General features: G+C 49.9%; 1 protein-coding gene across 1 annotated transcript in view; it reads left to right on the top strand.

The window, feature by feature from the left end:
* Positions 1 to 10525: 10525 nt before the first annotated feature.
* The window catches only part of Mxi1 (MAX interactor 1, dimerization protein), a 65868-nt gene continuing 50880 nt past the window's right edge, over positions 10526 to 25513 (top strand). Inside the window, exon 1 of the mRNA XM_057779713.1 lies at positions 10526 to 10983. Within this exon, the coding sequence (XP_057635696.1) occupies positions 10710 to 10983 (274 nt within the window). The 5' untranslated portion in view covers positions 10526 to 10709. The remainder of the gene's footprint in view (positions 10984 to 25513) is intronic.

Below are 25513 nucleotides of genomic sequence, written 5' to 3'. Positions count from 1 at the left end.
AATTAAACCAGTACAAGTGACGATCTTTACAGGGTACAAGACCATTGTCCCACAGCAAGAGGACATCAGAGGCCAGCCACCCAGCTACACAGCAAGCCACGGAGTAAGAAGTAAAGAAAGGTATATAGAATAGAGAAAGATATTGATGGGGGAGGGGGAGGGAAATGGGAGGTGGTGGCGGGGAGAAGGCAGAAATCTTTAATAAATAAATTAATTAATTAAAAAAAAAAGAAGAATAGAGAAAGATAAAAGTCCAGAGGCAAAAGGTAGACAGGATAATTTAAGAAAAGATGCCTAGAAACAAGACAAGCTAAGGCTGGGCATTCATAAGAAAGAATAATTAGTTATTTATTTGGAAGCTGGGTGGTGGGCCCCCTCCCAAAGAGCCAAAGAGTAAAAACACAATCAACCACAGACATTTTTTTTTTTACATCAGTTCAATATAACATTTAATACGGCTTAGTGCTTGCAGGATGTGGAAGAGGAATCCGTGAAAGGAGGAAGGCTGTCAACCCTACGCTCTGTCTTAGGAACTTTCTACTTAGTTCGTCTGTGATGTCACAGGTCTGGAGCAGGCTCCCGCATCTGTTTGCCAACATGTTATTGTTGTGTGCCTGCCTGTCTGGGGCGGGTGTTTTTAGAGTGTAGTTATATGGAAACAGCCTCTGATTATGCTCCTGACTTTGGCAGGTACGTTATAATTTCTGACAGTTGTTTTGACGTGACTCTTTGGTAAGGCACAAGTGTCTGTGAGGCGCTTGGGCCTTTCTGCATTGGGATGATGCATGGCTCTCCTTAATTTAACTATTCTGAGGTTGAGGGTGTGACTCGGGGCTAGAGGATTTGCTCGGAGTATCTGAGGCCCTGAGTTCAGTCACCAGCACAGGAAAACATTGTTTAGCTTTTCTGACATCTCGTGCATTATGTCTTTATCATGCTGAGGCACATGTGATACGCAAAGGGTCAGTTAAAAACACAAAGAGTAAAGGGGGAAATGCGGAGAACATCTCCTCATTCTCTGTCGCGACAGGAGAACACACAGAAGCCAGTCTGTGTAAATCCTGCTCTAGACCCTACTTGGAGTTTTCATTTGAGTTGTCTGAGGGACACAGGAAACAAGAGACCTGTCTTTGCGTGTCTGTATGTGTGTTGTGTGTATACTCCATGTGTGTGGCTAAGAAATGAGTCCTGTGAGGGCCGGAGGTCCTGCCTGCTCACTCTTGTGCCCATATTCCTAAAATGAGCCTGGCACATGGCAGACTCACAGTGTCTTCTGATGGCATGAACTAATGTGCATGCAGAATGCGTGCTGATGAATCTGTTACCCTGGATAAACACGCTGACTTCAGAGCTCATTAGTTCTGTTACCCATGAGCCCTGTGCTTGGGTCAGGAAAGGGAGGCTGAGAACAATTTACACAACTTCAGGGCCTTAGGAAAAAGAAATCAAAGAGGGGGAGAGAGGGAGAAAGTGGAGGGGAAGGAGGGAGATGGAAGAGGGGGAGGAGAAGAGGCAGCTATGACTTCTTAAGGGGAGGATGATAGCTTATACCTGTAATCCCAGCACTTGGGAAGCTGAGGCAGGAGGATTATCACAAACTCAAGGCAGGCTGGGTTACATAGTGAGTTCCAGTCTGGATTACAAATTAAGATCCTGTCTCAAAAGTATAATAATGTAAGCTTGGTGGTGGTGGGATTGCACCTTTATCCCAGCACTCAGAGGGCAAGAGATAGGGGTGTCTCGGTTGTCCGAGTTTTCTGTCCCACCTGGTCCAGCCTGGTCAGGCAGCCATTCAATCACAAAGAAATACACAGAGGTCTATATTAATTATAAACTGATTGGCCTATTAGCTCAGGCTTCTTATTAACTCTTATAACTTATATTAGCCCATAATTCTTATCTGTTAGCCGCATGACTTGGTACCTTTTGCGGCGAGGCAGTCACATCTTGCTTGCTCTGTGTCTGGCTTCCTCTGTGTCTGGGTGACAGGATAAAAGACCATTGTCACACAGCAATTCTCCTTGAGTTTGGGGCCAGGCTGGTCTTCAGAGAGAGTTACAGGACAGCCAGAGCTACATAAAACTGAGACAAACACACACGCATGCGTGCACACATGTGCACAAGCGTATGCACATGCGCACATGCACACAAGGTAAAACGTGTGTCAGGGATTAGGGGCAGCAGATTCCAGTGTGAGAGGCCAGTTTTTCATAGTCCCCAGGCCTTTGGCTCATGGCCTTGGGCCTGGACCTTCCACATCTTGAAGATTTTTCCTCCCTCTGTTCTGTCTTTCAAAAAATAACCAGAGCGCCAGGCCTGTAATTCCGCTCTTCTGGAGGATATGACAGGAAGCTCACAAGTCCATAACTTGGCCGTGGAGTGAGTTTGAGGCCAGCCTGTGCAGTGTATAGAGAGCCTCTCAAATAAAAAAGTAAAATGGCGGGGAAGAGCGGGATTGAGAATACAGTTCCATGGGAGAGAGCAATTGCTTAGCGTGCATGACTCTCTAGGTTCAGTTCCCTGAACAGAACAAAATGAGAACAAATGAGAAACAGACTGTCGCAGAGATAAGGCAGATCGGGACTAAGATGCCGACTCTGCGCTTCGGTCTAGAACTTTACCAGCTCTGTGGAGTCATGCTGTTCTTCTCATGCTGGTCCAAGGCCTGTTGGGCAGTGACGCTCTGGGCTGTAATTAACGGACATAGGGAAAGTGGGGGGTAGAGGAGGAAGTTGTCTAATGAAGCCTTGTTACCTCAAGTGAGGACAGTGAGACCCCCCTGGAGGGGGCAGCATTGCGCAAAACCACACGCGGTGCCCTGGAAGAAATGTCTCCCTACCCTGGTCCTCTAAGTCTTGCTCCCTTCTTCTCACGGCTCTGGTTTGTTTTCCCTAAACCCTTTCAAGACTCTCAATCTGATTCTCTCCCAACAGGTGTGCTAACAGGTCCAGGTCCACTTCCAAGCTTCCTTCCGCTCCCTTTTTACAAGGCAAACGCGGTTCTTCCCGTTTTTGCAGATGAAAACAAAGGTTCTGAGAAGTCAAATGACTTATGCAAGGTCACAGGGCAGATGACTAGGAAGAAGACACCATCCTACTTGTAGCTTCCATTTCCTGTTACCTAATATCTCGTTAGATCTCTGTTGTCTTGGTTTGCAGCATGTGCTGCCTTTTATTGCAAATATCTCTAGAAAGAGCCATATTTAAGCTTGTTAATTGCTGAGATCTCTTTGCGAAAGCTTAGAATCTTTGGCAGAATCCATCTTTTTATGTTCACGTCTGTACACACCAATGCACATGCAGATGCATGTACGCTATGTCTGCCTGTGTGCATGTATGCGTGGAGGCCAGGAGACAACCTTGAGTGCCGTCTTCAGGCATGATGTCCATTTTCATGGAAACTGATCTCTGTGTGGCTTAGAGCTTGCCAGTGAGGTTGAACAAGCTGGCAAGTGAGGGCTCACTCTCATCTCTACCTCCCCCCTCCCCACCCTGGGGTGACAAGTGCACACCACCACAGCTAGTATCTTTGTGTGCTTGCTGGGCCTCAAACAAGGTCCTCATGCTTTCAAAGCAGGTACTTGACCGACTAAGCTATGTCCCATCCTCTTCAATTCACCTCCCCCATTTTCGTATAAGTATGGTGTGGATGTGTGTGGGCACGTGTGTCCAGACACTCGTGTGAGCACATGTAGATGATGTGGATGTATGTGGGCACGTGTGTCCAGACACTTGTGTGAACACATGGAGATGACTATGGGGTTGATATGTGTGGGCACGTGTGTACAGGCACTTGTGTGAGCACATGACGTCAGGAATCATTCTTAATCACCCTTCCATGGCAGGGTGATTCGTTAAGGCAGGGACTCTCAAACCAACCCAGCCCTTGCTATTGTGACTAGTCTCACTAACCAGTTTGCTCTGGGAATCCTCTGCCCCTGCCTTTCAAGGCTGGAATTGCAAGCTGGCCATCAGTCGCACCTGGTATGTTGTGTGGGTTCTGGGCATCTGAACTCCCATCCCTGAGGCCACCTCTCCAGGCCCTGTGTATGGAATATTGATAGCCAGGCATGGCAGCATATGCCTTTAAGCTCAGCACTCAGGAGGGGAAGACAGGAGGACATCTTGGAGTTCGAGGCCAATGTGGTCTACTTAACAAGTTCAAGGACAGCCAGGGCGGCACAGAGAGACCCTGTCTCAAACGGTCTCCCGATATATAAGTATTAAAGAATTTGGGAAACAATCTAGAACATGTCAATGAGGGAAAGACTCTGTGGGATTCCTGGTTTTGCCCTAGGCCACATCGTGATTGCCTGCCTTTAATCCCAGCACTCGGGAGGCAGAGGCAGGTGGATCTCTGTGAGTTCGAGACCAGCCTGGTCTACAAGAGCTAGTTCCAGGACAGGCTCCAAAAAAACCACAGAGAAACCCTGTCTCGAAAAACCAAAAAAAAAAAGAAGAAGAAAGAAAAACAAAAGGAAAAGCAACTTTCTACATGGGCATCTTGTTACAAAGAAACCCCTTCTTGTCCCCAGGTCTGTTGTTATTCAACAGCAAAGACAGGACAGCAGAGCCTCCGCACTTTTGGTAAAGGAACCTCAACCATCTGGCTTCAATGGGCTTCTGGCTTCTTCACAAAGACAACATTTAAGTATTTAAACTTTAATGTGAGTGGTACAGTGTTGAGGGAGCTGTGGGCCTCTTTCCACAGCCCGGCTCATGTCTGCCTAGCTAGCTTATGCCCCGAAATAACAACACATAAACTGTATTCTTTTAAACACGGCTTGACCCATTTCTATTCATGTGTGTAGCACCCCAAGGAGCACTTACCGGGAAGATTCTAGCCTACGTCCATCCTGGGTCGGAGCTTCATCGCGTATGCCAGGGAGAGGGAAGCATGGCATCTGTTTCTCAGAGGAGCTGCCCTACATCTGAGCTCACTTCCTCTTCCTCCCAGCATTCTGTTCTGTTTACTCCACCCACCTATGTTCTAACCTATGAGGGCCAAGCAGTTTCTTTATTTTTAACCAATGACCTTCCTCCATCAGTACAGACTGTCAAATGCCTCTTCTCGCCACCCTGGAGCTGCAAAGCCACGCTAGCCAGGCAGGAAAACGCATCCATCGCTCTGAGCCCCATGACCAAGCAAGGCCTCCTGCTTTATGGCATTTATGTTCTATAGCTAAGGGCAGGAGCCAGAGGATGGAAGTGTCCTTCTTGCCCTTTGGTAAGCTCATAGTCCAAAGAACCCTGTATGTGTTGGGCATTAGGTAGAAGGAGCTTGGAGCTTGGCTGAGCCTGGTCAGAAGAAAGAGAATAGATGTCACCGAGGAGCAGGGCCACCTAGTCAGCTCTTATCTAGGGCAGAAACTTCTTGTCCTCTGCCCAGGTCTCTACCCATAGCTGAGTGAGTCTGTGTGCTGGTGGGGAGGGGTTGAAGGTAGGGAGCATGCCACAGAAGAGGCCCATGGCTAGTTACCCCATCTAAACCAATAGCGGCTTCAGAGACTCAAGATTGTCCTTGTCCTTGAGAGAGTATTCCAGTCCCTCGCCCTCTATTTTGTGGGTCTCTCTGACAGTCAGAGGCAAGATTAAGACTGCCAAAGATGAGAAGCTGGCTCAGTTCACTGCCAGGTGATTAATTTTCAAAGGGAAACACACTCTGAGTATGAAAAGCATGGCTAGGGAAGTTCTGCAGATCATGACTCTCGGTCACAGAACAAGGGGCAGGAGATTGCTTGACGTGTTTATGAAGACTGAGTGCAAAGACCATGGGGCAGAGAGCGGGGAGGGACCTGACTGAGACATTCTGGCCAGGTACAAGGAAAAGCCAGAGGTTGGAGTGACAGCCTCAGGCAGAAAAGGCTAGGGAGGGGAGAAGGAAAGAGGAAGAAAGAACAGAGTCCCTAGAGCCCAAATGGTCCAAGAGGTAGAGCATCTCTCCCAGTGCAAGAGGGGGAGTCTCAGTGGCAGCTCATCCATTGCCTTCTCAGTAATTTACCAGCCTCTGTGTACATGAAGGCATAATTACAGGCAAAACAAGTCCTTTGAAGTAAGAGTATAGAATGTCTAGGGGAAGAGGGATAAATAGAGAACAATCTCGCTTTAATATGTAAACGAGTTGATAGAAAAAATACTACTAAACAAATAAATAAGCCCAATGAACTTGAGGTTGGGAAAACAAGAGCCAGGCTGAGCAAGCAGACAGCCCACTTTCCTGGGCCAGCCAGTGTCCTAGCTGACCTCATTGGGCATTTCAGTTCACATACCTTCCTACCAGGGCGGCTGCATCCTCATTCCCTACCTGTTCTCTGCAGATATTCTCAGCAAGTTTCCAGAGAGGCCTGTTTACTTCTGGAATCAAAGCCCCAGAGAGAGGAGGAGTTCCAAAGGGCTTGAATGGCTTCTCCTGGGGAGCAAAGCTAATCGGGAATGGAGCTGAGCTTGTAACCCCGAATCCCGCATGCCTGTCCTGTGATAGAGCCCCTGAAATACCACTCTTTCTGCAGGGGCCAAACTTGATTAGAGAATCTGTTAATTGGGGGTTAGGAGGGGGATGTGTGTGTATGAGAGAGAGAGAGAGAGAGAGAGAGAGAGAGAGAGAGAGAGAGAGAGAGAGCAAGGCGATGCTAATATGATTTAACACTTGATGGGCTCTGAAAAAAAAATAAGGAAGGGGCTTCAGGCTTTAGTTTGGCATATTCATTGTTCCACACACATGCTACCAAAATGAATATATGCAAGTAAAGTTTCTGCAAGACTCCAGGGGCACAATTGCAGAAAGACTTTGGGAAACAAAGAGGCATTTTTCCTGCCTGCACTGTGTCTCTTGTGTGTCATTGCCTGGTGCTAAGAACTCACATAATAACCAAAAACAATGCCCCTCCGATGGGGGGAAACCTGATTTGGCACCAGCAGTGGTGTTTTCCATGGGAATGACGTTGGGGGCTGTGGCCGACTGTGGGAATAGTGCAAATCAGCACTTTTTTTGTAGATTTTCTTCAAGCCATTGTTTATTTTGGCTTTGGTCAGATCCGTAGCCCGGCTTGAAGATTCCCAGTGGGTTTTCTAAAGCCCACAGACCTATGAGAGATGGAACAGGGAAAATAAATAATTACAAAACACCCTTCCCCTACCCCAGCGGTCATGTGTGGGGTGTGTCTTTCTCGGTGGGCGTATACAAGTATACAAACACACATGTGGTTTGCAGCACCGTGTATATGCAACCATTCCACCAGTAAGGAATTAAAGAGAAGCTCTGGATTAGCGGGTTCATGATCTAACTATCATATTCATTTGGGGCAAAGGAGACCAGAACTGTCTTTAAAAGTACCAGTTATTGCAAAATGGCATCAAATAAAGCTTGTTAGGGATTATGTCTACACAAGGCTTTCCAATAGTCCCTAGATGCTTGTGGACATTTAAACATGAACAGTTCAGAATCAGAAGGCTCTTAGAGAAACAAAGAGAAAAAGTTAGCCATTGTGCTGGTTATGGAATGAGCACTTAGCTTATCAGGAGGTCCTCATTTTAGTCTAGCCCAAGGGTGCAGAGTTCAACCACGCAAAATCTGTCCCAGGATGAAAAAGCGAGGAAAGACTAGGTGGACAATTGCTGTATTCTGTTCCCAAATTGGAATGTGTTTATTTCTAAATGCCGGAAACGGTCTGTTCCTGTCATAGAAGCAGGTCAGTACATAGGTCTGTTCTTTTTTTTAAGTGTGTGCCCGTATGGTGCACACACATTTGTGGCATAGACACATGCACACATGGCACACCTGTGGAGATGAGACAACCCGTAAGAGAGTCTTCTCTCCTTCCATCATGTGCATCCCAGGGATGGTAGCCAGGCCGCTGAGCTTACCCCTAAGTGCCTTTCCTGGGAAAGCCATGTCACCTGACCATGTACATTCTTTAAAGATCTATTTCATTTTGTATGTGTACAAATGTGTACCTGAGTGTATACATGTGCACCACATGTTGCAGGTACCTGAGGAGGCCATGCTGGACCCCTTGAAACTGGGGTACCAGGGAATTGGGAGATGCCCAATGTGGGTGCAGCACTGAACTTGGGCCCTCTGCAAGAACAGCCAGTGCTCCTAGCGGCTGAGCTATCTCTCCAGCCCCTGGCCTGTGTTTGTTTTACTCGTTTATTAAAATTTTCTGTATGTGTTTGGGTGTTTTGCCTTCATGCATGTCTGTGCACCACGTGCATGCGTGGTGTCTGCAGAAGTCAGAAGAGGGTGTCTGATCCCCCTGGAACCTCAGTTACAGATGGTTGTGAGCTGCCATGTGGGTGCTAGGAATCAAACCTGGGTCCTCTGGAAGAGCAACCCGTGCTGAACTACCTCTTTCCTATACATTTATTTTTTAAATGTGTGGTTGTGTTCCTGGGGTTGAAACCCAGGGGTTTGTGCAAGCTAGGCAAGTTGCTTTAACCCCGAGTTATAGCCACAGCCCAGGGTATAACATTTTTTAGAACACACAAAAGTCTTCTTTTTTTTTTTTTTTTAAATATTTATTTATTTATTTATTATGTATACAATATTCTGTCCGTGTGTATGCCTGAAGGCCAGAAGAGGGCACCAGACCCCATTACAGATGGTTGTGAGCCACCATGTGGTTGCTGGGAATTGAACTCAGGACCTTTGGAAGAGCAGGCAATGCTCTTAACCTCTGAGCCATCTCTCCAGCCCCCAAAAGTCTTCTTGCAGGCTCTATGTGAGGGGTGTGTATACACGCTCTATGTGAGGGGTGTATACAGGCTCTGAGGGGTGTGTACACAGGCTCTATGTAAGGGGTGTGTACAGGCTCTGAGGGGTGTGTATACAAGCTCTGTATGAGGAGTGTGTATACAGGCTAAAGAACATTTTGCAAAGAAAATATTCTCTATTTAGAAAGTTATCATTTTCAGTTTTTGTGACAAATATGTATGGAAGTGTTAGGGGCTGGTGATAACAAGACACAACTCCAGGGGGCAGCACTCTATGTGCAAGTGACTCCTTTAGAGAACAAGACCTGGAGTCCCAGGCAGATGTGGGGGCACATATCTTTAATCCCAGCACTCAGGAGTCCGAGGCAAGAGGATCTCTGTGAGTTCAAGGCCTGCCTGATCTATAGAGCTAGTCCCAGAACAGTCAGGGCTGTTACACAGAGAAACCCTATCTTGGAAAAACCAAAATGAAAAGAAAAACAAAACAAAACAAAAACAAGACAAAGTGAAAATCTTTGGAAGGATTTGTTTTGAGATGTTTTCTGGTGAAATGTGGAAAAGTCTTGTTTACCTCATTCATTCTGATTTAGATTCAAGTTACATCAGCAAAGGGGATCTCGGTTCCAGCTGAAAAAGGTCTCATGAAGGGGCTACTGATGTAGCCCAGGGTGAGAACACGTGCCCAGCATGCACAGAGCTTTGATCTTCAGCAACAAAACAAAACAAAAACTTCTCAGTACCACCCAGGATGTGCCGTGTAGTTTTGACTTAGTCCACCCACTCGAGCATCTTATCAGAGGTTTCAGGGATGTGGAAATGTCACCCAAGGTGGGTTAGAGGATTTGTCCAGTCTGAATGTAAGAAACCTAGAACTCCATGCTTCTTTAGCGGGCTCCAGAACACTTCTCAGTTCTCCCACATACCTGTCAGGCCTGGCGGCTCTGTTGGCCAGGATAGGGATAAGGGATAGGGGTGGGGGAGTGAGTGCCGGCTGCTCTGAGGGTAGGCGAGGTGGTTCCCAGCCTGCCACTTCTCTCTTTGGGCCACTCTGTCACATAAAAGGGAGCCAATTGTGGAGCTACCCTACCGAGAGCTTTGCACAGCTGGACTGAGTTGTGTGGAGAGATGCTCACATCTCCTCCCCCTTCCTGGAAAATAACTTTGCATTTGAAGGGTTGCAAAGGAGTGGGTAATCGGTAAACGGGAGAGGGCAGCCTCAAGATTTCATTTGCCTGTGTGAAGGTACACACAGGTGTGTGCGTCTCTCTGTGTGTGTTCACGCGCGTGCGCGTTCACGCGTAGAATGTTTGTGTTGGGAGGAGTTTCTAGTTACTGGTGCTGTTTCGATTCTCCCAGTCAGAAGTGGACTTTTATTGTTTGATTTTGAAACAATGTCTTAATATTTAGCTCAGGCTAGCCTTGACCTAGCGATCCTCCTATCTCAACCTACCGAGAATTGGGCTTTTATTTAGTAATAATAATTTTTAAAAAGCCCTAGCAGCTGTTATTTACCGGGCCAGGCATTGTGCTGAATTATTTTACTGTGAAGAAAAACGTTTTTGTGCAGATGCACCTGGAGACATCGAGGTTTTTTTTTTTTTTTTTCCAGTCGTGTTAAAAGAACAGTGCTCTCTACGCAGCTAGAATCTGGGGAGAGACGGGGAAGGGTGCTAGGATCGGCCGGGGGGCGGGCCCTGCCTCCCTAGTCTCCATTTATTTTGACCGGTCAGATGGCGACAGACTCGCACTAGGACCCAGGCGCCACAGCGCCTCCGTCTGTCCTGTAGGTTCATTCAATCTCCCATACACACAGACCCACACCGCGAGAGCGACACACACTCACACTCACAACTGCACTCAGCGAGCCTCTGGAAGGCAGGCCCGCTCCTTGCCCGGGCGCTTTCTCTGCTCCAGCAGGCCGGCTCTCCCAGGGGGCCCGCAGCTCGGCCGGCCGAGCAGCCCCGGACCAGGACCAGCTCGCCGGACCCCCGTGCCTCCATGGGCAAACGCGGGCGGCCGCGCAAGGAGGCGCGCTGCGAGGGCTCGGGGCTGGTCCCCGTCGCGCCCCTGGCCATGCCCCTGGCCGCGGCCGCGCCCCAGCCCCCGGAGCAGCCCGAGGAACCGGCGGGGGCCAAACCCCGGTGCCCCTTCTCGGACATTTTCAACACGAGCGAGAACTCGATGGAGAAGCACATCAACACTTTTCTGCAGAACGTGCAGATTCTGCTCGAGGCAGCCAGCTACCTGGAGCAGATCGAGAAAGAAAACAAAAGTAAGTTTGGGGGCCCCGGCTGCTCGCCGGCGCCCAGCTCTTTCTTTCTCGCCCCCTTGGGCGACCCCTGTCGCCTGCTCGGCTCGCCCCCCCCCCGCCCTACACACACGCACACATACATGAACCCTCGGCAGTAAAGCCGATGACACGGGAGAAAGGACACGCACGCACGCACAAAGCTGCTAAAGATGTAACAAAGACAGCGAGGGGGAGAGGGGGCCTGTCGGTGCCTTGGTCTGTTGGTCTCCAGCAGGCCCGGAGGACGGCCTGGCCGAGGAGTGGGGGAGTGTTGTTGTTTGCTGACAACTGAGCTGGGAGGCTGCGAGCTCGTCTCTCCGAGGTCGCCTTTCTTCCTTTTTTTTTTTTTTTTTTTCCTTTTTCTTTCCGGAGCCTTCTCGGGCAGACAAGTGTTGTTTTTTTGTCGCTCGTTTCCAGGGTTGGGTGGGGATTAGAAGCTGAAAGTTGGAAACGGTAAGCAGAGCTCGGGCTTCCAGAAAGAAAACAGACACATCACAACAATAACAACCACCACCACCACCACCAAGCAGCTCTCCACGCCGTGGGCCCTGGCTCCGGCTCTTCCCCTGCCTGCTTCGTTTTTCCTCCCTTCCCACTGGACTCGGGCCATCGTGTCTAGGGACACAGTTCCCCTATGCCTCCTTGGCCCTGGGATGCCACGGCCTCTGGTCCCAAGAAACAGGCCGGTGAAGCCAGGCAGCGCCAGCAGCTCTCCCTGGACCTGCGGTCCAGCGCGCGCTGGTGTGGGGGAGACTTGGCGAGGGGATGTGGCTGAAAGCAAACTTTAGGATTCCATAGAAACAATAGTTGGGGAAGAAGCTGTTGTGTACGTTTTCTTTATTTTCTGAGAGACACACAGGGCGAGCAAAGCAAACGCCTTACTGGGTACCGTGTCCCCCCCTTACCCCCCCTCAGGTGGAGACCGATGCTAGGAACCCCACCCGGGCCTGGGCTTCCTTTCTGTATTTGTTTCCTTTTTGTCCTGCCAGTCGGGGCCCCCAGCTCTCGCCAGGCATTCGACTTAGCACCCTAAGGGGGGCACGCGTGTGCTGCCTCTTCAGCACCGTCCTCAGAATAATAGATGTGAGAAGGAAGACCGAGCCGAGGGGGGAAAAGACTCACAGAGAGGAGAAAACCGAGATGTGTAATCTGCCAGAACAAGTAGGAAGATCAATGAAAAAGCGAGAGAGCTGATTGCAACGTGTCAGATCTTGCACGACCCCCCCCCCCACACACACACCACCATCACAATCATCAAAACACAAAAACACCTTCACCAAACACACCCGGGCCTTTAGGGTTAAAGTAACCGAGTGTTGGCGCAATTGTGGGGACTTGGTAAGACCAAAACAAGGATCTGTGACGGGAGGTCGGTGGTGCGATCTTTTCTTTCTCTTGTCGCCTCTTTGCTCAGAGTGCCTGCCTAGCTTGCGAGAGGCACATCGCAGTCAGGCTGTGTAGCCAAGTCGCTGCACGATTATTCATTGGTGTGTGTGTGTGTGTGTGTGTAGGGGGGGGATGGGGGTGCGTTCGTCTGGAGAATAGTTTCTGAAAAGCCCAGGCTAGTGGGGAGCTGCGTGAAGAGGTGGTTTTGTTTGGTGTGTTTGCTTTTGTTGCAGGGGGAGGGGCGCGATTTCTTTAGTCGTCCCCCCTCCCGGATCCCCCGTCTCTGGAGTCTGTCCCGTGGCGCCGACTCTAACTCGGGGGGTGCACCCAAAGAGGGCACCTTGGCAATGCTCAGCGAACCTCGTGTCCCCCCCCTCGCCTCGCGCAATGAGATATGTTAGGAGGTGGCCAGAGATTCCCCAGCGTCTCGTGCCCCCCCTTTCATACCCGGAGACAATCGGAACCCTACCCCCCCCCCCCCGTCGCCCTGGCCGCCTCCACCTCCTTGTTTACCCCGTGTCGGGGCTCCGGCGTGGCCACCAGTCACGTAAGCAGAGAGCCGGGCGCGCCCGGCTGGGCTGCCCCGCGCGGGGCGGGCCTGTGGTGGCCGAGCCAGGGCTCCAGAGGCCGGTACAGTTGAGGGGCTTCCTCCCGGCCCCTCTCCCAAGGTGTCCGCTCTGCAAGCCCACCGGCCCTGGAGAGGGGCTCCAGAGCCTCTGCACCCCAGTCAAAGTCAACTTCATGTGCGTAATCAGCCCCTCGGCCCGCAGCCCCCCTCCTCCGACCGGCTCCCCGCGGGAGTATTTTTAGCACTCTCGCGTCTTTTCGCCGCTGCTGTTTGGCTCGAAATGACGTGATGCCAACAGCCCCCAGATTTCCCCGAGAGCGTGGGGCGCTGCGCCGTGCCTGGCTCGGCTGCTGGGACTCAGCTCCAGGCCCTCGCTCCCTCCGCGACAGCTCATGTAGGCGGGGGTGACCCTCCCGCAAACTCAAGGAGACCACCCGTCGGACCCCCCAGATTATTTTAATCGAAGCGGCTCACTCTGTCCACTTTACCCCCTCCACTCTCCTCCTCCCCCCGAGTATGGCAAACGCCGAGCCCTACATCTGTCTCGCTTTATTGGGGGCGCTTCTCCGCGCAGCCGGCGCTCGCCGTTGTTTTCTGCTCGCTGCACACAATGCCCGCGCGTCACGGCGGTCCGCGTGTGCACAGCAATAACGCGAGTCGGGGGGCGGGTCGTGCGTGCGCCGGGCTCGGGCACTGCGGGTCGCTCCGCGCGCGCGGGGCTTGTTTTGCTCCAGAGCTCTGCTTTCCGAAACGCTTACATCATTCAGTTGTTGTTGGGGGGTGGGGGGGAAGGAGAGTGGATCTGGGCGTTCCGATAGGATTCCAGCATTTCCCTGGCCCACAGCTTTTTGGAGGAAGGAAAGACCCTCGTCACCTATGCTTTGTAGTTATTATGGTGGGGGTGGGTGCCCAGGTTTTGTTTGTTGTGTGAGTCTTTTTTCTTTTTTTTTTAGGTCACTACTGCAAAGGGCATGGCTGGCGGGTTCAGGTGCACAACCTCCCCGCCTTCATTTCAGCGAGTTCCCCTGTAATCACTTGATCTCAGTTTCTCCGCCTCCTCCTCCTCCCCCTCCCAGCACTAGACACATGGTTTCCACATGGAGACAAACTTCTTTCCTCCGGACTGGACTTGACCTAGCTGCATCGTCCAGCCAATCGGCAGCATCCGCCTCTCTTGACGTCACGCGTTGCTGAGGCCGGAGGCTGGGGGGCGGGGCAAGGACGTGAGCCAGGAAATCACTAGGAGCTGTAGTGCAGCCAGCTGGTCCAGTCTTTTCTTAAAGGGACTCTCTAGTAGGTGACAAGCCGGCCCTTTCGACTCCATTTCGGGTTCTCTGAGCTCTTCTTGAGATGCGCCGAGAGCGTCTGATCTTCACACGTTTGGTCTCCAGAGTTTGCAAAGTAGTCACTTGACTTATTTTCCGCTGTAGTCAGAACTACTTTTTATTGCCTCTTTGAGGTTTCCGTACTGGGAGTGTTCACCAAGTTTTGACCGGCTGCAGTGATGAATTATTTCCATTAGATGGGGTGATTTTCTTGAGGGAGGAGTTTGAATAGTTACTCAGTGTTGACCATGCACTAGCAAGGAAAGGGGTTCCCTGGGTCATGCAGGTACAGTCTTCTGAAATGTCACCTGGTATGAAGCTTCCAGAAATATTTATCATGGTAGGCAGTGACGCTGTTTTCACAGGCTCGGAAACAGCCTGTGGCATCATCGCCTATACACCCGTGGAACCCACTGGAAGGGAAATAGTTGCCGAGTACTACTCAGAAAAAGGTTTGTCTCTCTTTTGACAAAGCCTAAAACTTACAAAATAATTGTTCTCTGAATAAAACTGGAAGTCGGGGGCTGGAGAGATGGGTCAGCAGTTGAGTGTGTCCTGTTCTTGTATAGAGGACCTGAGTCGTGATGTGGTCTCAGTACCCATGTTGGGCATCTCACAGCCAGCTGTAACTCCAGTTCAGAGAGACCCAACGCCTCTGGCCTCCGTGGGCATTTCCACAGATGTACACGCGCATACATGCACATATAAATCCTAAAAGCAAAGCGCCTGTAAACCGGAAAAAGTTACAGTGGCGCGAGATAGCTTCCCGTGTTTGGGGCAGGTGCTTTGGAGCCGCATCAGACAGGGGAGTGTGCCTGGATGAGAACAGAAGCGGCAGTGTACTCTGGAGTGGACTGCCCGGCTGGGTAGGGCGTGTTCCTAGGGGCATGGACAGGGCCCGAAGCAGCTTCCTCCTGCTGGTGTAGGAAGCTTCTGCTGGAAGTTGCTGCTGTGTGGTATTATTTGGCCCCACCCTGCCTTCCTGACTTAATCTTCTCCGCCTGGCCATGAAACCCCAACTCCTGTCCAGCAGGTCCACCAGCAATCAGGGTTCACAGTCATGCCCCTGTCCTTGACTCAGTTGACACCCTCATTCACCTACTCCCCAGGGTTTCTGTGTCCTACCCTTCCTTCATGACTCCTCCTTGAAGGCTATGGGCTGTTTCAGCTCACCGGGTGTTAATTTCTGAGTCAGATTAGTTAAGAGTTTGAAATACATTGTAGTCAGAAGGAGCAGAGGTCCAAATTCCTACTCTGTTGTTGGGACACAAGTTGCTTAGCCTCTCCGAGGCTGCCTTTCGTAAGTAGGGCATGTGAGCGTAATGACACCAGCTCCCTTACATCATCGCAGAATGACTGAATCACCAGCTTTAAGCATTTCCAGCGCCTGAAATACAGCACATGCTCAATAAATAGTGAATTGTGGGGCTGGACGGATGGCTCAGCAGCTAAGGGCTTGTTGCTCTCGCAGAGGATTTGAGTTTTCTTTCTAGCACACACACCAGGAAGTTCACAACTACCCTGACTCCAGCTCTTGGGGATACAACACCCTCTTTTGGCCTCCTTGGGCAGCAACGTGCACTTGGTAAACACACACACACACACACACACACACACACTCTTTTAATAACTTACTTGAGCATGACAATCTTCAGTTTGTTTCCTATGTGTTAGTTTTATCTTTGCAGGGATAATAACGTCTTGCGTGTGTATGAGTGCAGGATGTGCATACATTCAGTCGGGTGTTGGATGCATGTGTGCTCTGTAGAAGCCAGAGGTACTTTTGAGAGTCCTTTAATGAACTTGAGGTTCACCGATTGTCTAGAATGGCTGTCCCGTGAACTCTGGGATTTGCCTGTCTGCCTTGCCCCCAGCACTGGGGTCACCAATGGGCGACAGCACACCTGGTTTGTCCGTGAGTGCTGGGGATCCAAACTCAGGACCTCACGCTTGAGTGACAAATGCCTTACTCGCCGAGCCTCCTCCCCAGCCCATTTATTAAGGTCTTGGAGGATCAGACCGACTACCATATTTCCGTATGCGTCATCTGAAAGGTGGGCACTTGCTATAGATTCCTCCATGGATTGCATTTGCCATTTCTTGGCTATGGCATAGGGTCAGATTTGGAGGTCAGAGACATGATCAAAACCGAAAGTTCTGAGTTCTGGTTGTTTGGGGGCAGTAAGTCCAGGGCCGGCAAGAAGATGATGGGTCGGGTCTGGACAGCTGCATCTACATTCTGTCAACAGCTGATGACTGAAGAATGAATAAATTCTTGCTTAGAAAGTAAGGGGCGGGCTGGAAAGATGGCTCAGAGGTTAAGAGAACTGACTGCTGTTCCGGAGGTCCTGAGTTCAATTCCCAGCAACCACATGATGGCTCACACCCATCTATAATGAGATCTGGTGCCCAGAACGCTATATACATAATAAATAGGTTTTTGTTTTTGTTTTTAAAAAGTAAAACAGATTGAAAAAAAGAAAGTAAGGGGCTAGAGTGACTTGTGCTAAATTGGAGGGCATTAATGTTCAATCATTAACAGGTCATATCTCTGCAGGGCAGGCATCCCTGGATGAGTCCATTGCTTCTATAACAAGTACTGAGTGTCTAGTCTATGGTTGCCTTTTCCCCCTGCAAACACTGTGGGTTGTTGATTCACAGTGAGGTGGACAGGTAGGGGGTTCATTTTCGGAGCTTCCAGGTACTGGGTATCCCGCGAAGGGGATCCAGGAGGTGAAGATAGACTGTAGGAAGTTAAAGAAGCTGAACTGAGCTGTTGCTGCCATGGAGGGCTGGCGGGGGCGGGGGGGGGTGCGTGGAGGCTCCCTCAACTACATAGGTGAAGCAGCAATAGTTCAAACATCTTCTGTCTTTAAGTCAAACAGTTTTTCTTTTTTTTTTTTTTTTTTGGTTTTTCGAGACAGGGTTTCTCTGTGGTTTTGGAGCCTGGCCTGGAACTAGCTCTGTAGACCAGGCTGGTCTCGAACTCACAGAGATCCGCCTGCCTCTGCCTCCCAAGTGCTGGGATTAAAGGCGTGCGCCACCACCGCCCGGCTCAAGTCAAACAGTTTTTCACTGGCACACCCAGATGTGGGGGTCTTCCTTTGGAGATGGCTGAGCAAAAGCCCAGAGGTGAGACAGGAAGACAGAGGGTGCCAGCACACAGCAGCTGTGGCAGCTAATCACATGACCTAATATTAGAACGACTGCCATTGTTGAGTAGGGAAAAGGGCTGGCATAAGACTAGCCAGGTCTTGCCGGGCGGTGGTGGCGCACGCCTTTAATCCCAGCACTCGGGAGGCAGAGGCAGGCGGATCTCTGGGAGTTCGAGACCAGCCTGGTCTACAGACCTAGTTCCAGGACAGGCTCCAAAGCCACAGAGAAAACCCTGTCTCGAAAAAAAAACAGAACAAAAAAAAAAGACTAGCCAGGTCTTATCTTTTCCAGTCACAACCACCCTACAGCGTGTGCGGTTTTATTACCTCTGTTCTGTAGTGGGGGCTGGGGGAATGAGGAACAGGGATGCTGGGTAACCTCTCCAAAGGTCATGTGGCTAGTAGCTGAGTTTGCCACCTGGGCCTCCAGTTCCAGAGCCCACATGCCTTCGCCAGCATACACGTGTACTCATTTAACAGCCGAGGAATGAAGTCCAGGCAGGTGACGTGACTTGCCTAAGGTCGCCCGGCAACACCAAGTGCAGCTGGTATCTGGAACGCCCTGTTGGTTTTCCAGTCTTCCTGTACACACCTTGTTTAGAGAAGTGAGAATGAGCAGCCAATCAGAGAGGTTTTTTCCAATTCTTAGTTATTCAGCTATTCTGGCCTTAACTCAAGTTCAGGCTCCTAAGAAACACTGCCACCTCTTGCTGCTTGTCCCAAGTCTGTCCTCCGGGCATATTAGAGGATTTAGGGCTGTTGCTGTGGTACTGAGGCCAACTGCAGGTTCATCAAATTCTACATCTTTCGCCAAAAACAAAAACAACCCCCCCCAAAAAAACAAACAAAAGGGAAAAAAAACAGACTTTAAAGAAGCAAATTGGCCACTAAGATTAAGATTTGCATCGGTAATTGTGAGGGTTTTGTTTTTTGTTGTTGTTTTAGATCCTCCTGACTCCCCGGCCCACTCCCTAGCCCTACCACCACCACTTTCTATAAATACAGTTGGATAAATATTGATTTAAACTGGGTTTCTGGAGGAGAAACACATGCTTGCCCTGGCTTGGTTTTCACTTAGATCCCGCCAGCGCGTCAGGCCTGACACACCTAACTCCACACAGCCGACCCTGGCTTCCAAGTGACCCCGTTCTTTTGGGGAGGTGAGATGCGGTTTTGTGGCTTTTCAGTTTCTTTTTCTTTAAGCGAGAGAAGGGAAAAAGAGGGAAAAGGGGCAACAACTGAGCAAGAAACGAGACATTCTGCAGAACAAGAAAGAAGCAAGTGGTTTTCAGTGGGCAGGAATCCCATTCTTTCTTCCCCCGCCATTTTCGGTTTTGTGTTTAAAGGTGGCAGGTGGTAAAACAGTCTCCTGGCCACAGGGAGTCCCGGCAGCCCCAGAGCACCCTCACCAAGGGGACACACACACAGGGCAGAGAGGGACAGCCGCTTGCCCGCGATGATACAGCAGAGGCAGAACAAGGCCTTTCTGTGCTCCAAGCTCCTCTGTGAGATAGGGGACTGGGCCACAGACAGAGTCCCAAACAGCTTTTGTTTTACAGGTCAGGTGCTGGTAAAACCAGCACTTCTCAAGCCTGCCGTACTGAGCCCAGGGTGTGTCTGGTTATTGCAAAGGTCATTGCCACATTCTCAGCAGGCTTTCAAAATGAAGCTAATTTGACTTTGCTGGACTGAGAGAAATGTTTTCTCTCATAGATGAGGGGACCGGGTTGGGTGCAGTTCTAGACTCAGAGTGGCGGAAGAGAAAGAAGTGGGGGAGAGAGAAGAGAGAAAGGGCTCAGACCGATGGGCACCTGCCCCTGGGATCCTGAGCTAGAGGCTCAGTCTTTGCTTCCTCATCTTGGCAGGATGCTGGGCTGGGCCCCTCGTTTGAGAAACACTGGGAAAGTTCAGGTGAGTCCTTAAGCAACAAGCCTCCAGGAAACACGTAGACACAGACCCCTTTCAAAATAGTTTAGGCCAGAGAAATTCCTCTTAAAGGCTTTTATTTTATTTGTACTTTATTTGTAGACCAGGCTAGCCTTGAACTCACAGAGCTCCACCTGCCTCTGCCTACAGAGTGCTGGGACTAAAGGCGTACGCCACCATTGCTTAAAAGCTTTTGGGCTAAGACACTGAGTTGGGCTGTGGACCAGTAATTGCCCTAAGTCGGTTATGTGTGTTCATTCATTCATTTGTTAAACTGCTGCCTGCGGAGCTCACATTCGCCTTCCATTTGGCGCGGTGCTAGGAGAGCAGAGCGCACTTGTCACTGTTCTCTGCTGGGTACTCTATTTCGGTGTCAGGATTAGAAGATTTAGTTACTTTTTTGGGGGGGAGTCTCATATAGCCCAGGCTAGCCATGAAACTCACTATGTGGATGAAGACGACCTTGAACTTCTGATTAACCTGCCTTTACCTTCCAGTGCTGGGGATCCTAGGCATGCGCCACCATGTCCGGTGTGTGGGTGCTGGGGATCAAACACAGGCTTCACGCAGGGGAGGCGAGGACTCCACACACTGAGCCACGTCTCTCTTCAGAAACTCAGCTGTCTCAAAGTGAACCCCAGCAGTGCGTACAGTACTGAGTTGATATTTGTGTATTTGGCTCTATCCCCCATTATGAACAGAATAAAAACTCATCCTGAGGTTCCAAAAGGCATCCCCATGTTTAATCCCAGCGTTTGGGAGGCAGAAGCAATTGGGTCTCTGAGTTCAAGGCCAGCCTGGTCTACAGAGCGAGTTCCAGGACAGCCAGGGCTACACAGGGAAACCCTGTCACGGTGTGTGTGTGTGTGTGTGTGTGTGTGTGTGTGTGTGTGTGTGTGTGTGTAAGAAAGGAGTTCCTCCCTACCTGCTGCACCAGCACACACAGCTGCACCCTAGCCCCCAGTCAAGTTTTTGTATCTCTAACGTCAACAGATCCAATGGGCCCTCTGCACTCGGAGAACATTTCCACCAGGTCACGATACCCAGCCCACTGCCCAGATAGCATGCCCTTGGCCACCAAGCTCCAGTGTCTTCTAAGGAATCAAAGCCCTGCAGAATTAGAAAGATAAACACGCTGTTCTGGGGGAGGACGAGATTGGGTGAGATTTGGGCTATCTGGCATTTGAAATGGTTTACTTTGTATATTTATTGTCATTGCAAGGACACAGGAATGAAGATGATTTGGGAGTTTCAACAGACAGGCTATTGTTTTAAAGTAGAGGGCAGGCCCAGGCGATGGGTGGCAAACAGGAGCTGCTGTTGTCCGTGTTTTAACTCGACAGGGGCCAGAGCTCCAGAATGACTCCCACAGCAACCTGACCATTCCTGCCATGTCTCTTCGTCCCTTAAATTCTGATTGCCTTGTGTACAACTTCCCTTCATCCTTTTGGACCAGCCGTGAAATCCAGCTTCATGCAAAAAAGAAATATCTAAACCGGCCGGGAGCTAAACTTCGTGCTTGGTGCTCAGAGAGGGAAGTATGCCGGCTCTCCTGGTCAGGGGCCTATCCCAGTTCAAATATTAGCCAGATAAAAACCAATACCCAATTCTAGTCTGTCTCCTGGGAGTCTGGTAACCAGTCCCCAAGAGAGCTGCTGGCAAGCACAGCCTCTTCTCTGTTCTCCAGAGGAATGGTGCTAATACCCCTTTTACTGGGCATTTACTGTGTGCCAGCACAGTGCTAAGGGCTCGATATTAAATCCTCGCGAGCATCCAATAAGCAGGTGCTGTAATTACCTTCATTTTTATAGCTGCCCAGGGCTTCAGCCTTAGCCAGGCTGGCTCACTTTCCCAAGCCTGCACGCTAACAGTGGTGGGCCTGCAGCTTAAACCCACTGTTCTTCTTTTGGGGTTTGGGAAGAACCTGGGGGAGCCTGAAGTTAACAAGAGGCAAGACCTGGAGCCTGGGGTGTTGGTGGGACAGGCTGAAGGCTCCAGAAAGACTGCTCCCTTGAGTGACTTCCTTTTTCCCGCACTCATCCTAGAGTGGAGAGAAGCAGCCAGGGTTTTTCCAGCATTGACACAGAAGCCATTCCCTGGAGACTGATGGTCTGGGGTGTTTTTGCTTACTCGCTTATGCCACCTTGCCAGCACCCTCTGAGAAACTCACCCGACCAGTAGGGCACCTGCGGTGCTACAGGCTGCCTCTCAGGGCTGCGGATCCACACCCTGTCAGGCTCCAAGACTTCCTGGGACGCCCCAGCTTGTAGGACAACTGGGCTGGCGGTGCTTGGCGCCAAGGGCTTCTGCCGAGAAGGCAAACGAGGAAGGCAGTGTGGATTTCTGAGAGGAGCTTGAAGTCCCAGTTGCTGCCGGACAGTGTGGGCCAGCTGGTTCCTGTCAGCAGCGTGGGTCCAACCCCCTTCTGTCCTGAGCAGGGCTCTAGAGACAGGAGTGGTGTTAAATATAACCGGCTTCATGTCACTCACATGTGAAAGTCCTCCCACGGTTTATTTCCTGCCTCACTTAGGAGAAAATCCAAACTCCTTGCCCTAACTTTCATCCTTGCTTTCAGAGTATAGAGATCTCTAGGACAGGTCGATGAGCCTCCCAGACCCCATGCTACCCGTTAAGTCAGAAGCTGCATTTACCATGGTTCTTTGTCATTCATTGATCCCTTACCCCCTTACAGTACTCTACAGTTGTACTTGCTTCTCCTCAGTCTGTCTGCCTAGACTAGAAGCACCCTGAGGAGAGGGAGCAAGCTCAGTTTTGTTCATCAGTGCATAGCACGAGGTGGATATCTAGGGAATATTTGCTGGATTAATGATGAATTTTCTGAGCCAACTTTTAAGAAGAACACCACTGTGCCATTGTGGAGGTCTGCAGCTGTCATCCCAGCACTGGGGAAGCGGAGGAAGGAGGATAGCCTAGGATACATAGCAACATTTAGGATAACCTTGGCTGTACAGTGAGACCTTGCCTTGAGAAAAAGCCACAAAACAAAACAGAAACCAAGAGCTATTATTTAGACAGAAGTGCAAAATAGACTAGAATACCGCAGGATGTAGCACCGCTGGTCCCCACCATTAAATTCCATGGAAATCCCATTCTAACAAAGTTGAGACCTAGCCCAACCTCCTCAGGATGAAAACCATAGACCTAAGCAACTTTGCCTGGTCAAGTGTGTGTGTGTGTATGCGCGCGTGCGCGCATACATTTGTGAGTACAGGAGTGGAGGGTGTTAGAAGATCCACCTTCGAATCTAGTCACTACCTGTGTTGCTTTCTGGGCCTCATCTGTCACACAGAAATCTCAGAGATGTGCTGCGGGCAGACTGAAGAGGCATCACAGTGCACAGTTTGTGGTGGTTTGAATTAAAATGGCCCTGCAGGCTCTTAGGTAGTAGAGGAAGGATAAGGATGCTTGGCTTTGGTGGAGTAGGTGTGGCCTTGTGGGAGGAAGTGTGTCACTGGGGGTGGGCTTTGAGGTTTCAAATGCTCAGGCCAGGCCCAATGTCACTGTCTCTTCTTGCTGCTTGCGGATGCAGGTGTAGAACTCTCGCCCGCCTCTCTAGCACCATATCTGCCTGCACACAACCATGCATCCTGCCACGACGATGATGATGGGCTAAGGCTCTGACACTGTACGCCAACCCTGACAAAATGCTTTCCTGTATAAAGTACTATGGTCACGGTGTCTCTTCACATCAAAAGAACCGTGACGGAAATGCAGTTTCAGGGCAGCAAGTTGGTAAATGGATTCATTTTGTTCTAGGCTCTGTGGAGATTCCCAACATTCTAGGATCAAGGTTGGAGCTTGAAGTGGGGGTGAGGTGACATCATGGATCTCTTCAGATGAGCCAAGAGCCTGTGTTTTATTGTAGATGCTGCACCTGAGGCTGAGCCCGAAGACCTGAAGAGAAGGGGCTAGGCAGGGGCTAGGCGTGTGATTTAGTGCCCAGGGCATGCTGGGGCCTACTGTGACCCTTCACCAATCTGTGCCACCAGGAAAGGGGTGGTGGGTATCCACAGAGGCAGGGAGAAGGGCCACTCCAGGCTAGCCTCCTCTAAGGGCCATGGCAAGAACTTGAACCCCGCCTGTAGCAGTGGGGTTGGCCTCTGGCATATTTTTAGATTTTGGTTTAGTTTATTTGTTTGAGACAGGGCCTTGCTACATAGCCCTTCTGGCCTGGAACTGCTATGTAGATCAGTCTGGCTTCAAATTCACAGAGATATGCCTACTTCTGCCTTTCGGAATTAATTCTGGATTAAAGTGTTTCCCAAGACACTCAGCTCTTTTTATGATTTCATTTCATTTGTTTTTTATTTTTTGAAGGTTCTAAAATCAAGTTGCTTCTAGCTGGGGTTGGGGAGACAGTAGATGACGGCCTGCTGCACAATCTTAGACCCAGGGGCCCCACGCTCATGTAAAAGTCTGCATGGTTGCAACTCCAGCACTGAGTGACTGCAGGAAGAGACAGGGAGATTGCTGGTTTGGTTGGCCATTCAGCTTGGCTGAAAAACAGCAACCTCCACGTTCTGTAAGAGACCTTGTCTCAAGAAGACATAGCACAGAGGAATAAGGCAGGATATTCAAGGTCTTCCTCCGACCTCGGACTGGGCATGCGTTTACATGCACGTGTGTGGACACACACATACACACACATTAATAGGAAGTCAATTAAAAAAAAAACCAAACAGGGAAAAAGGATCTTTGTACTAGCAAAACCTGAAAAATGAGTTAGCCTGGTAAAGGTGGTACAGACCTGCAATCCCAGAACTTGGGAAGGTGGAGGCAGGAGGATCAAGGAGTTTGAGGTCATCCTTGTAGTGAGTTTGAGGCTAGCCTGTGCTAAATTAGACCCTGTCTTAAAACAAAACAAAAATTACAATTTATTTATTTATTTTCGCGATGTTGGGGATTGAATCCAGAATCTCAGTCTCTCACCCCTGAGCCACACCCCAGACTTTTCTAGTTTATTCCTGTTCTTGAATATAGGTGAAAAATTCTAAGTAAAGCACAAATTATAGGTTTGAGAAGGGCTCCGGAAAAAATGCCATCCCATGGTTGACCAGGTCGCATGCACAGGCATCACTGACATCATGAAATCATACGTGGCTGCAAAAACAAATTACAGGCAATTATGTGACACTCAAGACAAAGATGAGGTCTTGAGAACAGGACGCGGGAGGCTTTGCAGAGGAAGGCGGCTGCATTGCTCAGCAGGGACCTGGGGGTAGGCACTGTGTCCTTAGAGAGGGACCCGAGGTCAGGTCTGAGGCTTGCCATCGTCACCCCTGAGAAAGCAGCTGACAGGCAACCTTTCTTTAGGGAAAAATGAGCCTTCAACAGGAAAACAAAGCAGAATTGGGTTGCTTTCAGATCCTTTAAGAATGTAACTTAACCGTGACATTTACAGGATTGAGATGGGGGGGGGTCCCACAAGCCTAAAAGATCTGAAAACTTACTGTCCTTTAGAGAGTGTGTGTGTCCCTTCTCCTTTCTTTGACACGTGTGTCAATCCAAAAGAAAATTCTAGAGAGAAGAAGGGAGCATCTTAAGACCTAGGTTTCAACACTTTCTCCACCAGTACGCTGGCTGTGTGGCTTTGGCATGTTGGCATACTTCACTGAGCCTGGATGTTCTGAACTGAAAAAAAAAATGGACTCTCGAGCTGAGAAATCAGTTTAGTGATAGAAACTTCCAGGACTCAAACTATGAAACATTTTTGGGGAACAGTCACTTGGCATCAATCTATCAAAACCCTTTTGAGTTCCTTACCCCTCCCTATGATGGCCCCCACCAGGGTTGGGTTTGAGGTGTGTTCTCTGGGGTGAGCAAACTTAGACATGCACATTAGCAGAATCCTGCAATGCAGACTTATTGGATCCAAGTTTATGTGAGAGAGAGAGAGAGAGAGAGAGAGAGAGAGAGAAGGAAGACGAGCTTAGTGCACCAATACAGTCACCAAAATAGACAGTCGTAATAAGGGCCATTTAATAAAATATAAAAAGCCCTTTTCTAAGGTAAGAGATGGGTCAGGATGGAAGTCAAATGCAGCTGTTTGAGCCTTTGCCAGTGGTCTGATCTCACCAGAAACACTGGAGTTAAAAGCAACAAACTTCCAGATTCAGCGATCTGGGATTAAC

This window comes from Chionomys nivalis, chromosome 8, assembly GCF_950005125.1.
Source record: "Chionomys nivalis chromosome 8, mChiNiv1.1, whole genome shotgun sequence".
NCBI classification, from domain to species: domain Eukaryota; kingdom Metazoa; phylum Chordata; class Mammalia; order Rodentia; family Cricetidae; genus Chionomys; species Chionomys nivalis.
The sequence above is the reverse complement of the archived record's forward strand: the minus strand, read 5'-3'. Positions and strand labels throughout refer to the sequence as shown.